The 13,697-nt window shown below is 43.5% G+C and overlaps 1 protein-coding gene across 1 annotated transcript in view; it reads left to right on the top strand.

Annotated features, from left to right (window-relative positions):
* Positions 1-450: 450 nt before the first annotated feature.
* Positions 451-13,697, top strand: part of KBTBD12 (kelch repeat and BTB (POZ) domain containing 12) — a gene marked incomplete at its 3' end in the record, with an annotated part of 25,185 nt that continues 11,938 nt past the window's right edge. Inside the window, exons 1-3 of the mRNA XM_010139412.1 lie at positions 451-1,520; positions 2,422-2,692; positions 5,922-6,072. Of these exons, the coding sequence (XP_010137714.1) occupies positions 451-1,520; positions 2,422-2,692; positions 5,922-6,072 (1,492 nt within the window). The remainder of the gene's footprint in view (positions 1,521-2,421; positions 2,693-5,921; positions 6,073-13,697) is intronic.

Raw genomic sequence — 13,697 nt, 5'->3', positions numbered from 1 at the left:
CAAAACTTAAGGGACTAAGGGCCTGACCTAGAGTTTATTAAAATCAGTGGAAATCTTTCCCTTTTTTAAATAGTCTCCGGTACAGGATCAGGGGAAGGAGAGAGAAGGCAGCTGGAAAGACTCTTTTGAAGGGAAGTCTGTAATTTTCTTTAATTGCAAAATTTGGGGGGGCTGTTATTGAACATTGAAGTTCACTTCAAGAGTTGATTTTATTTTTTTGTCTTTAAGACCTTGCACCCAAGACCTCACCACAATTTTACATTTTTTAAAAAAATGTATGACTGATTTATACCACAGTTTATAGAATGACTAACTTTAGATAGCAACAGCAATATTAATTTGCCCATTAATTTCTTATTGAACAATGTTATGCTTTTATCTCTAGAAACATTCCTGATGAAGACCTTGATTTCTGAGGAGATTTAAAACCTGGAAGTCTGGAGATTAACCATGGATCACAAGGCTGAGGAGAGAAGGCAGCAGCGCCATAGCTTGACTTTATTGGAACAAGTGAAGCGAATGAAAGAATCAACAGAGATAATTGACGTGGTCCTAGTTGCAGAAGGTGAGAAATTCCCCTGCCATAAGGTGGTGCTGGCTGCCTTCAGCCCCTATTTCAGAGCCATGTTTACCTGTGGCTTTGCTGAATGCACGCAAAGAGAAGTGGCGCTGTGTGACATCTCGGCAGAGAGTGTGTCTGTAATACTCAATTACATGTACAGTGCGGATTTGCACCTCAATAATCAGAATGTGCAGACTGTTGCCCTTTCTGCATATTTCATGCAGATGGAAGATGTTTTCAGAACGTGTGAGAAGTACATGATGGATCACATGGATGCTTCCAACTGTGTGGGCATCTACTACTTTGCGAACCACATTGGGGCAGAAGATTTAGCTGATCAAGCAAAGAAATACTTATATCAGCATTTTGCTGAGGTCAGCTTACAGGAAGAAATACTAGAGATTGAATTCCAGCAGCTGTTGACTCTCATAAAATCAGATGACCTGAATATTTCCAGGGAGGAGAGCATTCTGGACCTTGTTATTAGATGGGTCAAGCACAGCAGACAGTCACGTGCAGAGCACCTTATTGAACTCCTGAAGCAAGTGAGACTGGTACTTGTCAGCCCTTCCTTTCTTGTGGAAGCCCGAAAAAGGAATACCATGATCCTGTGCAATTCAGAATGCAATGACATGTTTGAGGAGGCACTGAAAACCATCAAGCTATCCAGCCACCCTGCTCTCAGCCTGCGATACGGCATGGAGACTACTGATCTCTTACTGTGCATCGGCAACAATTCTCTTGGCATTAGGTCAAGACACGGCAGCTATGCAGATGTCAGTTTTTGTTTTGCTCCTGCGACACGAAAGACTTACTTCATTTCCTCTCCAAAGTATGGAGAGGGTTTAGGATGTGTTTGCACTGGTGTTGTCACGGAGAAAAATGATATTATTGTGGCAGGAGAGGCAAGCGCTGCCAAAATGTCTAGACAAAAGTCCAGGAACATCGAAATCTATAGGTGTGTACCCTCTGTCAGAAAATCCCTCATCATTTGAAAATATTAAATGCAAATAATTTCCTGGGGACAAAAATATCCCATGAGACCAAGAATTCTTTACTTGAAAGTATTCCAAGAGATTTTGTTTACCCTAATCGATTTGTCAAAATTTATCTTCGTAGCACTGAATTATAGAAATACAACCAAATCTTGATGCTTTTTCTCCTGAAGGAAGGAGGACTTACTCTGGTGCATCTCTGCGTAAATTAGCTTGATTAGAACTTAAGTCAATGTAAGCTTACATTCTTCTTACTTTCCTAGGATGCTCTTTTCTAGGTGATTAGCAGGGGGAAACGAGTCAGGTAAATGACCCAAGGAATCCAGTAAGACTGAGAAAACACTCTGATGATAATGCTTCAGAGATTAAAGAATGATGATTGATAGCTTTACATCCTCATTCTGATTTTACCCATGTATTTTTCAGATGCACCCATTTCAAAGAAAACCAGACATTTTCTGGATTAAAGATCAAATTTAAAAATTTAAGCATTTTCAGATACAGATGCCTAGATTTAAGGAAGTCTGAGGCAGACCAAGTGGCCTTGTTTTCAGCGGTGTTGAACTCTTTCTCTTCCCACTAACTTCAGTGGGAACAGATGGAGAAGCACATGCAGAAATAAGGGATTTCTTACCTCAATTAGGGTCAAATGTCTTTGAAGGGGTGCCTAGGACTCTGCATACTCAAAGTGCTGGATTTTGCAGACATTGGGTCCAATTTACAACCTCTTTGTGAAGGAGCGAGCTCCTCATGTCATTAAACTCTTGGCTGAATAAACACTGACAGTGAAGGGGGTAACGTTTCAGAACAAGCTGCTGGGGCCTCAGCGGACCAGGGCACTGACAGCTTTGGACTTTCCTACAGATACCACCAGCGAGGAAACCAGTTTTGGCACAGCCTGTGCACCACTGAGCACCGTGAACTCTATGCGCTGGGCACGATCCATAGCGATCTCTATGTAATAGGAGGGCAAATGAAAGTGAAAGGTAGGTACCTGGTCACAAACTGCGTGGAGAAGTATTCCATGGAGCAAGGCACCTGGAGAAGCACAGCACCTCTTCCCGTGCCGCTGGCCTGCCACGTGGTGGTGGCGGTGAAGAACAAGCTCTACGTGCTGGGTGGCTGGACACCACAGGTTAAGAAATGCGCCAGTTACTCTGTTTTGTTTGTCTACTAACCAGCTTGGTTTATATGTGTAACTTTGTCTTGCTTCTTGCGTAGGCAAGTTACAGCAGTGATTGCAGAGGAATAAATTGCTCACGTTCCTCTGACTAAACAGCTTTCATAGGAAAACCACACAGGGAGAAGAGGAATAACATCCCCCTTACGCCATCTTCATTGTAAATCCAATCTGCAGGAAGAGCAGCTATGGCAGAGAGGTGCACGGTGAGCAAGAGTTTAAAATACATCTCCCGAGTCAACATGCGTTCCGTTTTAAATAGCCTCTGTTTTAAACACCTCATTTGTGCAAAAAACTTGAAATAACTAAGATGATATTTAGTACTGATTTGGCAATTTTGTCATGACAGACTTTGAGAACTGGATTAGCTTCAGCCTTTCCTTGTATACCACCCACTTTATTTTTCTAGATATCGGTAAATAATGATATTTAAATCATACAGGGACCCTTAACTGAGCCCTGTCTTCAAAAAACTTGTGAGGTAAATCTCAGGGACAGATTTATATCTGAAATTTAAAGTTTACCTCAATTTCTTAGGCAATTTCCTTGTTTAAATAAAGTTAATTTATTTGATTTTGCAATATATTTTAAATGAAAAGTCAAAGCGTTGTCTGAAACAGATTCCTGTAATCAATCCATTTATTTGTTTCAGTTGCATTGCTTGGCAATGAAAAGTTTTTAGGGGAATTTTCAGCAGGGTCACGGATAGCACATTCAGTAGTTCAGGATTATCAGACCAGTGCTACAAGGAAGATGGATGTCGGGAGCAGTGCTTGCTCTCTCCAACTGCTCCCCAGGTGAAAGATCTTTATGAGCACAGCCCATTCTTATTTACTGCTCAGTGCAGTTTAAATTGGAGCATTCGAGATAAAGCCCCACGTTTTCTCGACCGTGAAGTAGAACATCTGTAATCCTTACTGCTGACAGCAATATGTTCCGACTGTCATCACATCTCATTGGGTTGTGTTCTCCTGAAATAAATTACTGTTTAAAGTATTTAAGAGTGAGATGCATTCGGCAAACAAGATTTCCCGCTCTCCGGATGTTTTGAGTGCAGGAGTCCCCAAAGGAGACAACAGAAAGATCAGAGAGAATTTCTAGTACTGAACGAGCTAAGCAAGGATACCTCGCTATTTAAAGAATTAAAATGTGAAAACTCTTAACGTAGAAACAAGGCCTGTAGAAGAACTGAAAGATGTTATATCAAGAACATTGATATTGAAGTTAGACAACCAGCTTTGTCTTACTAAATAGTTCTCCAGAACAGAAAGGAAGGGGAAAGGTGTCTTAGAAGGACGTCAGGAACATAGAGCTAAGAATTTTAAAAAAACCAAAACACAGGCACCTCAAAAACACCTGAAGTGGGTCCCTGCCAACCAGTACTACCAGTAACAATACATGAGAGTCTGAGTTTATATGTAAATAGGCTTGAGAGGAGCAGATTAACAGTAATTGATTAAATCCATGGCTTTGTAAGATCAGGGTGTACTTGAACAGATCAAAAGAAATTAGCCGAAGCTCTCCAAAAAGTGCTTTAAGAGCAGCATGCAGAGTGCCGCATCCTTCTGGTGCCACCTCTCGCCCCCCCTCACCTGTCAGAGGTGGTGGTGGAATATGCGGGGCCACTACAGCTGCACTGTGACAGCAGATTACTTTGCCAAGCCAGGACTCGTCCCTGTGCTCAAGCTCACTGCGTGTTCTGTCAGTCCTGAACAAACACGAAGGACACAGCGCTGACAGCGTGCCGCAAACGTGTGTGGCCATCACAGGACAGAGATAAATACACGTTCCCTTCCCACTCAAGCTTTGCAATTGAAACAAGACGAGACAAAGTCGAGCCAGGACATAAAATGACAGCTTAGGAGGGCAAGGGCTCGACTCCCTGCAGCATCGCTCCAGCTCAGCGTTGGTCGAGCCTCGCTGATGCCAACAGAGTTAAAAACCCCAAGAAACTCCAGCCTTAGCAACTGGGGACACTTATAATAGAAGAAAGTGTTTGGTGAAGATGGGAGGAAGGTTTCAGACCCCTGACACAGAGAGAAGGGCTGCTGGATGCTGTTTTCTGTGCATGAAGAGCACAGGGTGTGCTCTGAGGTGAATGTCACCACAAAAATGAGGTAGGATGTGAATTTAGAGCATGTCAAATGGTGCCTGCTCCTAAGTGTATGCTGGCTCTGCATTGAAAATACACAGCTTCCTCCTCTTTTAGTGAATAAATTAGTGTTTCACACTTACCACGGAGAAAGAGCATGTCTCTGGGCACTTACTGGAGTGACCAAGAGGCTATACATTTTCTTTCTAGTTTGCCTCCTACTATCTTGTCCATGACATAGTGTTGGACTGGTCTTTTGGGAAAGAAAAAGAACATGTGAAGCGAGAACACATATAACCCCATCACAGAGAAGCAAACTAGTTCTCTCCTCACTCTCTGCATGTGAAACCTTTCACCCTGAAATGTTTCAGATGCTCCCCTCACAGCCCTCTGCCAACATTCAAGGGTGTTGTACCCAGAAAACGTACTCTGAGTTCCCTGCAACACGCGAGCTGGGCAGAGAAAGAGGGAGAAGATTAGAGAACGAGAGGAGTAGGAGTGTGTGTAAAGAGAGTATTACGGCAGCAAAGAATTACGGCGGGGAATTAGGAGCTTATTACGAAAACTATTGAAGGAGGAGCTGCAGCGGCTGAGCCGCATTACTCTGGTTAGGCTGGCTAAATAAATGTGCAAATGACGTGAGGATAAGTTCTGTGTATACGCAGGCCTAAGAAAGTAAAGTAACGCACTGATACGCAGGGTATGGTCTGAGTAACAGCGGGAAGAGATTTCATCTTTTGGCAGGAAGAAAAATGCCGGGTAGATTGGGTTTACCTCTTAGGACTTTATAGCAGCCTTGTGAAAGGTACGTTCTGGCAGACTAGGGCCCATGGAGGTGTTGTTATTACCCAAATACGCAGCTTTATTGCTGCAGAATATAGACGCCCTCTTACGCACTTGCCTTCTAGAGGGCACTCGCAGCCACCAGCCAGGGGTGCGGTTAAACCCTGGTGAGTACGAATCACTTCACAGCTATAATTGATGTGTTTGTGTTATTTATCTGCTCAGCTGTCTGCCGTGATTAATTGCATGCAGGCGTGTGCAGAGGGCTCCAAATGTTGTATTATTATATGGCTGTCATATTTCATACAGATGGATCTGCCCGACGATGAGCCGGATCGATTAAGTAACAGAACGTTTCGGTACGACCCAGGCCAAGATAAATGGACAGAAGGCGCGCCAATGAAGTACTCCAAATACCGCTTCAGCACAGCCGTAGTCAACAGCGAGATTTATGTCTTGGGTAAGAGGAAGCAGATTTTTAACAGATACTAGCAAGGCTTTTTCTTCTTTGCAGCAATTTGCCTCTGCGAAGTGAAATTTCTCACCCTTTGCTATGTACATATGACAAAGTAAGTTGGATTAAATGGAGAGTATTTTTGTAGAGTTACTTTTTCCCCACATCATTTCTTCCTTCCTTAATTTATATAGATTAAATCAAGTGTTCTGGATTAATGTAACAAAGATATTTCACTACTTTGGAGCATCAGCATGTGCTATCAATAATAATGATTTTTAAAAGGTGGGTAGAGAAGCCTTGTTAGCACCATTTCGTGGGTGAACAGCTAAAAGTTGCAAGGGACAAACCCAACATCATGAAGGAATGGCACAGGGACAAAGAAAATTTGGATCTACTAGTCAAAACCAATATTATTTATGGATTCTGATAAAATTCAGTGCCTTTTTTTTTTTAAAATCCAGTCTTCCGTTTTGTCATTTTTTTGATCGAATCTTCTCAATTTTTTGTTTCAAAACAGTATTTTGACCAAAAGTTTTAAAACTTCTGTCACAGAGTTCACTAATCTCGTACCCCAAACTCTTTTGACCCGAAGAGATTCCCATCCATACTCCCAGTTCTGCAGTTCATCCCTAACATGACTCTTTGCCCAATGACCATCCTTCATGGCCCCACCCCAACCTCTGTCCAAGCCCAGAGAAAGAACACCCTCTGTTTCTGAACACTAGCAAACACCTCGGAAGGTGGCAAGCAAGGGATTTTTCTGAAGAGAAAGTGATGACATAAGGCACGAAAAAGCAGATGGAGAAGAAAGGTATTGTGGGCATTGGGAATGGTTTGGGGGCAAAGTTGAAAGGGGCATCTTAGAAGGAGAATAGGAGACAGAAAGTTGTCTAAGTGATGGAGAGAAGGATTACAGATAGGTGTATGACTGGAAAGTTCTTGAAGAAGTGGGAAAAAAGTTTATACAGTCAATTAACCCACAGTTATTCACACCCTCCCATGCTCCTCCGGTGCCGCAGGCAGCATCGGGCATGAAGAAGGTAGCGATCCCATCGGTACCTCAGGACCTTTCAATCCCTTCTGCTTCAAACTACTCCTGCCTACAAGTTTATCGAAGCAAACACAATAAATATGGTCTTATCAACTTCATATGCCCTGTAGAAGTGGTGTTCTGGTTTTGTCTGGGTTCTGATACACCACGGATAAAGGAGAGTTTGTTCCTGGCATGGAATACAGAAAGCGTGTTGCAGGGCGTGTATCTGAGAAAGGTGTCTTTGAAGCAGAAGAGGAAAATGGCTTTAATGCTGCATTTGTCGTCTTTTAGAGAACCTCTTTCTCTGAAGTGGCTTGAGACAGGCCCATAGGCACAACCAGAAGAAAGGGTGAAAGAACTCCGTACGGAGACAGGAGTTTTACAAACAGAAAATAATTTCATTATTGTCAAAGGTTAGCGATAGAGAACGTCGGCAAGCTGTTAAATAACGAGGTGCCGGGGTTCAAAGGTGCTTTGAAAAGGTAGAAACACCATCCTTTGTAAAAGGTTAAATATATATAATCATTTATATTGACACTGATGCTGTCATGGGGCAGCGGAAGCAGCTGCAATAGGAAGAAGAGAAAGGCTGTACGGACGTGTTTCAGTAAGAAGTGCTCTGAGATCAAGACCATGAATGCCGTGATGACACGAGAGAGTCAGGGAGACATGAAAAAGGGGGCACCTTGGGATGCATGTGATAAAACAAACTGACAGTCTTCTTCACGGCAAGCCTGGCACTGGGACAAGGAAAAGGAGTGGCTGATAAGGAAAACTGCATCCATTTTCTTACCTCAAAACCTCACAGAGCAAGAAACGTAACTGAGTGATCACAGTAATGAAACGCACAGGTTGAGCACACAGCACAGTGTTAAATCTGAACAGCAGCCGTTCAAATGGCACCGAGGAAAGTTCGTGCTCTCAGAAACCTTCACAAACATTTTGCTAATGTAAAAAACCAAAAAGCGTTGTTTCATCGGGTATAGCTGCCAGTGCGGCAGTGTTCAGGGAGCTGAACGCTGGCTTGGATTCTTTCTTACATGCTAGCCAGTACCAATAACTTTTTCTGTGAGAATACCTTTGCTAGCAATCGATCGGCACGTGGGCCAGAACAGGCTTTGTTCTGTCTCCATCACTTCACTGGTTCACACACCTTCCCGTGAGCAGTCCTAATCTGACCAGTCCTAAGGAAGCCAATGCACTTAATCCTGAGATTAACAATCTGCTGCTCTGGTCCCTTCGTTCCTGCCACTAACTGTACGGAAAGGCAGTATTTGCTCTCGGCCTAAGTCTGGGGTAATTTTACTGTGGTCCCCAAACTTGCTGTGATTTATACCAAGGGTAACTAAGCTCACACGCTGCTCCGGGGATTCTGGAGGACGGTTGTGCTATTTTTACCATTGTGTTTCTGAGCCTGCCTCTGTTCTGATGCTTCGTCCTCTCAAGGTGTAACTGCAGCAAGCGGAGACACGAATGAGTTACATTACGTAGCAAGAATAGCGATTGCAGGGGAGATGTTTTGACCTAGGTCTGGGCTGTTTTCACAAAGTCCTGATAGCCTATTTTCACAAACCTTGTGAGGGCTTTAACATCCATAAATCTGTAAAATCTGTTGAAACTGGACAACAGGCACAAAAGCTGTGAGAGACAGACAAAATAATGTGAAAGCAGATGCAGAGCACACATGTAGTGAGGGTAGTTGTGTAAGTCTTGTTTCCTTAGAAAATCAAATAATATTAGAACTAATTTTTTAACTGAAAGACAAACCTGACACTGAGCCAAAAATGATTTGTCAACAAACACTGCCTTTGAAAATGCTCGTTTAAATCCACCGTTAACAGTATGGGTGGAAATGGAGATTTTTCTGTTAAAATTGAGAAGGCAAGGGGGTTAGTAAACTACCCATTATGGTGTGAAATGTCTGTGGAAGAGATTAAAGCATTTTCCAAGACCTCTCAAACTGATGAGCAATTTCCAAATGATTTCTGTTTGGACAGAGTGATATAGTCACTGATCTTGGCACCTTATTCTGCTGATGGCCTCACCTCCAGCTGTAAACTCACACTCACAACCTGTAATTAAAACCTCACACGGAAAAGCTACATTCCATGGTTTATTCACGGTGACAAGTTCTGTCGGGCTCAAGGTGGGTTCAGTTTTCCTTTGGAAACAATTGTGGTGGTGACCCCAGCCAGGTGAGTGGGGAGTCCACGGCATTGCAAGGAAGAGAGTGAAAGCGTTCTTAATCTGGCTGACATGGTGCTTGAGCATACAGAAGACATTCAGGAGAGAATGGGAATGGAAGGAAGGGAGGTTGATGCTGGCCAACCAAAGAATAGCAACTGTCATGAGGAGAGTAAAAACATTGCAGGCTGTTCAAAGCTTTGTATCCCTCAGACATCACCCGGCATCACGAGGAAGGTGAGGCAGTGTGGAAGGCTAGAAAGAGTCTGATAAGGGTGGTAAGAGTCTCTCAAGGGTGATGTGAGCAAAAAGACACGCTCTGGAGAGTATACACAGGTCATAGGTTGTCCTCATGTTGCAACATCAGAGACATCTATACTCTGGCATGAAGTTTTTATGAGGGTGAGCCTTTTGTGGAGTCTCTACCATTGCCATTTACACTCCTCCTCACTTCAAGTGGGGATTCCCCATGGTGAAGCACGTGTCCACAGAACTTGAACATTTAACAGGCTCCCATGGAGCCCCAGTCCCCGGACACTCAGGGAAGGGACAATTCAGAAGCCTGCTCAACAACCCTGCAAGCATCACCCGCTTTTCATATCGTACTTGTCCCTTACATCGTACAGTGTCTCCATGGGCTTCCTGCAGTCTGCACCCATCTGAGAAGATCCACTGGGGGTTGCTGGGGGCAGAGTAAGGAGAAGGAGGGAGGCAAGATGGAAGCAGCTAAAGGAAAGATATCTTCTGTATGCCACAAGGACCAAGCCCCGCTTCCCAGAAAAGAAAAAACCAAACCTAACCATTAAATAAAGAAATACATGGCTTTAGGTGGAGTTGCAACTCTAGCAACTGTTGAAACAAAGCTCTAAAAGAAGTACGTTTGTCAGCATTTTCAGGCAGGACGTCTGTCTCCCCGCACGGTTCATACAGGTGTCAGCACATTTAGTATTAGGTGGGACTCTAGAGCATAGGTGAGAAATCACTGCACCAGGCGTTGATCCTCTCTAATGTCTCTGATGTTTGAATGCAATTTCTCTCACAAATATGAAGCAAAAAGCATAGATGGAGCGAGCACTAGCTTTCAATAAGAGGCAGTAGCAGACTCTTTGCTATACAAGTCTAATTTTTGCTCTCATCCCTGTAGGTGTAAATCTGTAGTAAGCAGTCTGCTGGTCTCAATTGTGTTGTCTCAGACTCCTTTCATCCCAACCCAGATCAGAATCTGCCACTTAGCCTTTCAAGTGTTAACTTCTGGAAAGTCCTATTGGCAGAGAACAGAGTACATAGGCACTGTCCAAAAACTCTTCCCAGCCTAATTGCTGGCTCCAGCGTGTAAAAGCCTAATGACTTAAATGGAATATTCTAGAGTCACACTGATGGAAGGAAAATAAGAAATAGATTAGAGGTTTTGGGCCGAGCAATAGCATTGCTCAGGAACCTGTACCGTTAATCAGCAGTCCTGCGACAGCATTGTCTGTCTGTTGTGTAATGTTCCTGGAGAACCTGATGCTATTTATACAGTGTACATAATCCTCATGAGTAAATGAACAGCATTTCCTAAGGCTCAAAATCCTTTCTCCTTTTCATCCCATTTGGCTGCTCTTAGCTCTTTCTCTCCATATTTTCCCAGGAACATAACTATATTCGTTAGCGAGCCTAAGAAAGAGCAGTATTGTGTTCTTAATGACAGAGGCAATTGAGTCCCTTCTGGAAGGAAACCAGATGGGAGGGCTCTATTTAAGGTCATGCATTTTAATCTCTTGCTTAATAAAATATCCTTCCCCGCTAAGTCTCTGCAAACTCATTACAGCCAATGGACAAATTAGGAAAGTTTATCCAAATGAATCCATGTGAATGCCATATTCATTAGCTGATGTTAAATCACAGTCAGTAGTGTCTCTGAAATACAGGTCACCGGTAAAAAACGTTGTATCACCATGACAGCTTTAACCATGCGTTGCTTTTATGTTATATAATTCCCGCTTTACAAATAAGAACATATAGAAGGACTTAAATGAGAAATCCTATTAGGGGAGATTTGGGAATCAAAGCAGTTTTGTTTATCCTCCTCAGCCTGGCATCCCACCTCTTACAACTTGTTTTTTTCCCCTGAGTTCTTGCTGAGAGCTCCTTTTAAAAGTTTTAAGCAGTTAAATGCGGTTCAATTAAATACTGAACCTTGATCATAAGATACTTATTTGAATATGTACTTTGGGGTCTCTGGAAAGCAAAGCTTGTGTAGGAGGGGCTGGAAGAGACATTTTATCTTTCATGCTTGAGTATTAACTGTGCATTTGAATAACACCTTCTTCTAAAATAAACATGTCTATTTATAAATATGCTTTGGGCTCCTGACAAATAGCAGATTACAGGCTGATTCTGCTCTGTTATACCTGTGCACCAGCCTCCGGAGTGCCTGTGTGCAGGGAGGAACAAAAAAGATCTGATAGATGGGATCAGAGATACTCCCTACTCACTTAAGGATTATCAAAGGAAATGAGAACAAGGTGTTACAGGAGAAAGGGAGGAGCTGGGAATGAAGCTGTGACCATGTTTAGGAAGACAATCACCTGTTTTTTCAGCCCTGCTTGTAATCAATCTTTTTTTTCCGTGAGCTGCATGACCTCATCTGCTATGCTCTGGGTTGGTAAAGAATGACAGTGCTGCTCGGTTTCATCTTTGGAAGTGCCTGCCAGGGATAGCTTTATCGCTCCCGTAATTCTCCAAGAAACCAGCTACGCAGCCCTGCTTTGCAGGGAGCAACGTAAGTGCTGCGACTCTCAGCTTGAGTGCTGTTAAAGAGTAATGAAGGGAAATGTTACCTAAGAGATTAGTGCTATTAAATCCATTGTGCGTTCCAGAGATCAGTTGAGTAGTGAATTATTTTACGGGAGGCAAAGCTTAGATTTCACCTGCTCGTTGGAGAATTACTCCTTTTTTTGCCCATTTCCCAGGTTCCTTTGATAAAAATTCAAAGAGGCGCTCGTAAAAATACATTTTGCTCAGTATTGTGATCTGAGGATTTAATTATATGATAAAGAATTACAGTGTCAGTGCCCTTCGGGCACTGATAGCTCTCGATCAATCTGACCAGCATCATCTGGGACCTCCACCCACACCCTGCGCCCATAGGTCCAGGAGCATTATTTAAACATGGGCCTGGGGGTATTAGTCCCTTCTTGTTACCTTGCCTTTGCCTGGTAACTGCTGGTGGGATCTTCTGCAACTGCCTGCCTCTGGTTCTGTGGAGCTGCACCCTGATGGTGAACTCATTACCTGGGTCATCCTTCCCTTGGGAGCAGCTCTGCTCTTGTTGCTCCCTGACATACTGCCCTGGCTGAGAGACTGCAGGTTGTGTCTAATTTCAGCTGTCTTTTCGTGGAGGAACCAAATTAAACGGTGTGATGTCTGATACTCAGATGTCACCATTGCCCTGCCCCTCTCAGTGGGGCACATAAACTGTTTTCAGTCCTATCTGGACCAGCAACCACCCGGTAGGTGTCATTTTGGTCAGCCATCCTGTCCACACAGTGAGCAATCCAGATTTGGATCTGGGTGGCTGCCCTGGGGAGGGACGGGAAAATTATCCGTGTTGGACTCAGCTGCCTGGCAGATGTAGCTGGGTAAGAGCTAAATGGGTGAGACTTGCAAGTGCTGCTGTTCCACAGCAGTGCTTGCTTTTTCAAGCATCGGTGACACGGGTGAAGTCACTAGGTACACGTTAGTAGGAACGCTCCCTTGAAGCTCAACAGTGTGTCAGTCTCACTCCTATGGATGTTTATAAATACACCTGAGGCACTTATTTCCTTCACACCCACAGAACTAATTGTTACTGGTGACTCTTCACCACTGTAACTTCACCACTTTGCAGATGTTGCCCCTCAAGTGCTGGAAGGGTTTTTTATTATCAGAGCTGATGTGACGCGAATTCTGGCATTCAGTCTTCTCAGATGAGCATGCAGTGAGGGGCAGGCAGCTGACCTCAGCCAATGCAGTACCTTTTGCCTTCAGTCAGCTACGAGCAGCGTGTGGGTAGAGCAAGGTGCAGAACTTTACCTCATTGAAATTCTGAAGACATGCTAATCGCATCACCTATCCTGCTTTGCATTCTTGCGTCAAAGGCTTGTCTTCTCTATCCTGATTTCTTAACAAAGATCACGTATTTTATTTATATATTTATTTTACTAATGGAGCTTCACATTAAATTTGAAGTCCATTAGAACCACCGCTTACAGAGTGCCCTTGAAAGTACGTTTGGTTGCGGACTCATCCAAGCGTGATACGGAAAGCTCTCGAGCATTAATGGGTTTGGGAACGCAAAGGTGGCTTCACTGGCTCTTTTAGTCCTTTGGTGGTGTGTGAAACATGTCCTAGGGAAAGCGCGTAAGGTAAAAAGTCTAATGTGTTGAAA

This window comes from Buceros rhinoceros, unplaced genomic scaffold (genome assembly GCF_000710305.1).
Source record: "Buceros rhinoceros silvestris isolate BGI_N320 unplaced genomic scaffold, ASM71030v1 scaffold19577, whole genome shotgun sequence".
In the NCBI taxonomy this organism is placed as follows: domain Eukaryota; kingdom Metazoa; phylum Chordata; class Aves; order Bucerotiformes; family Bucerotidae; genus Buceros; species Buceros rhinoceros.
The sequence above is the reverse complement of the archived record's forward strand: the minus strand, read 5'-3'. Positions and strand labels throughout refer to the sequence as shown.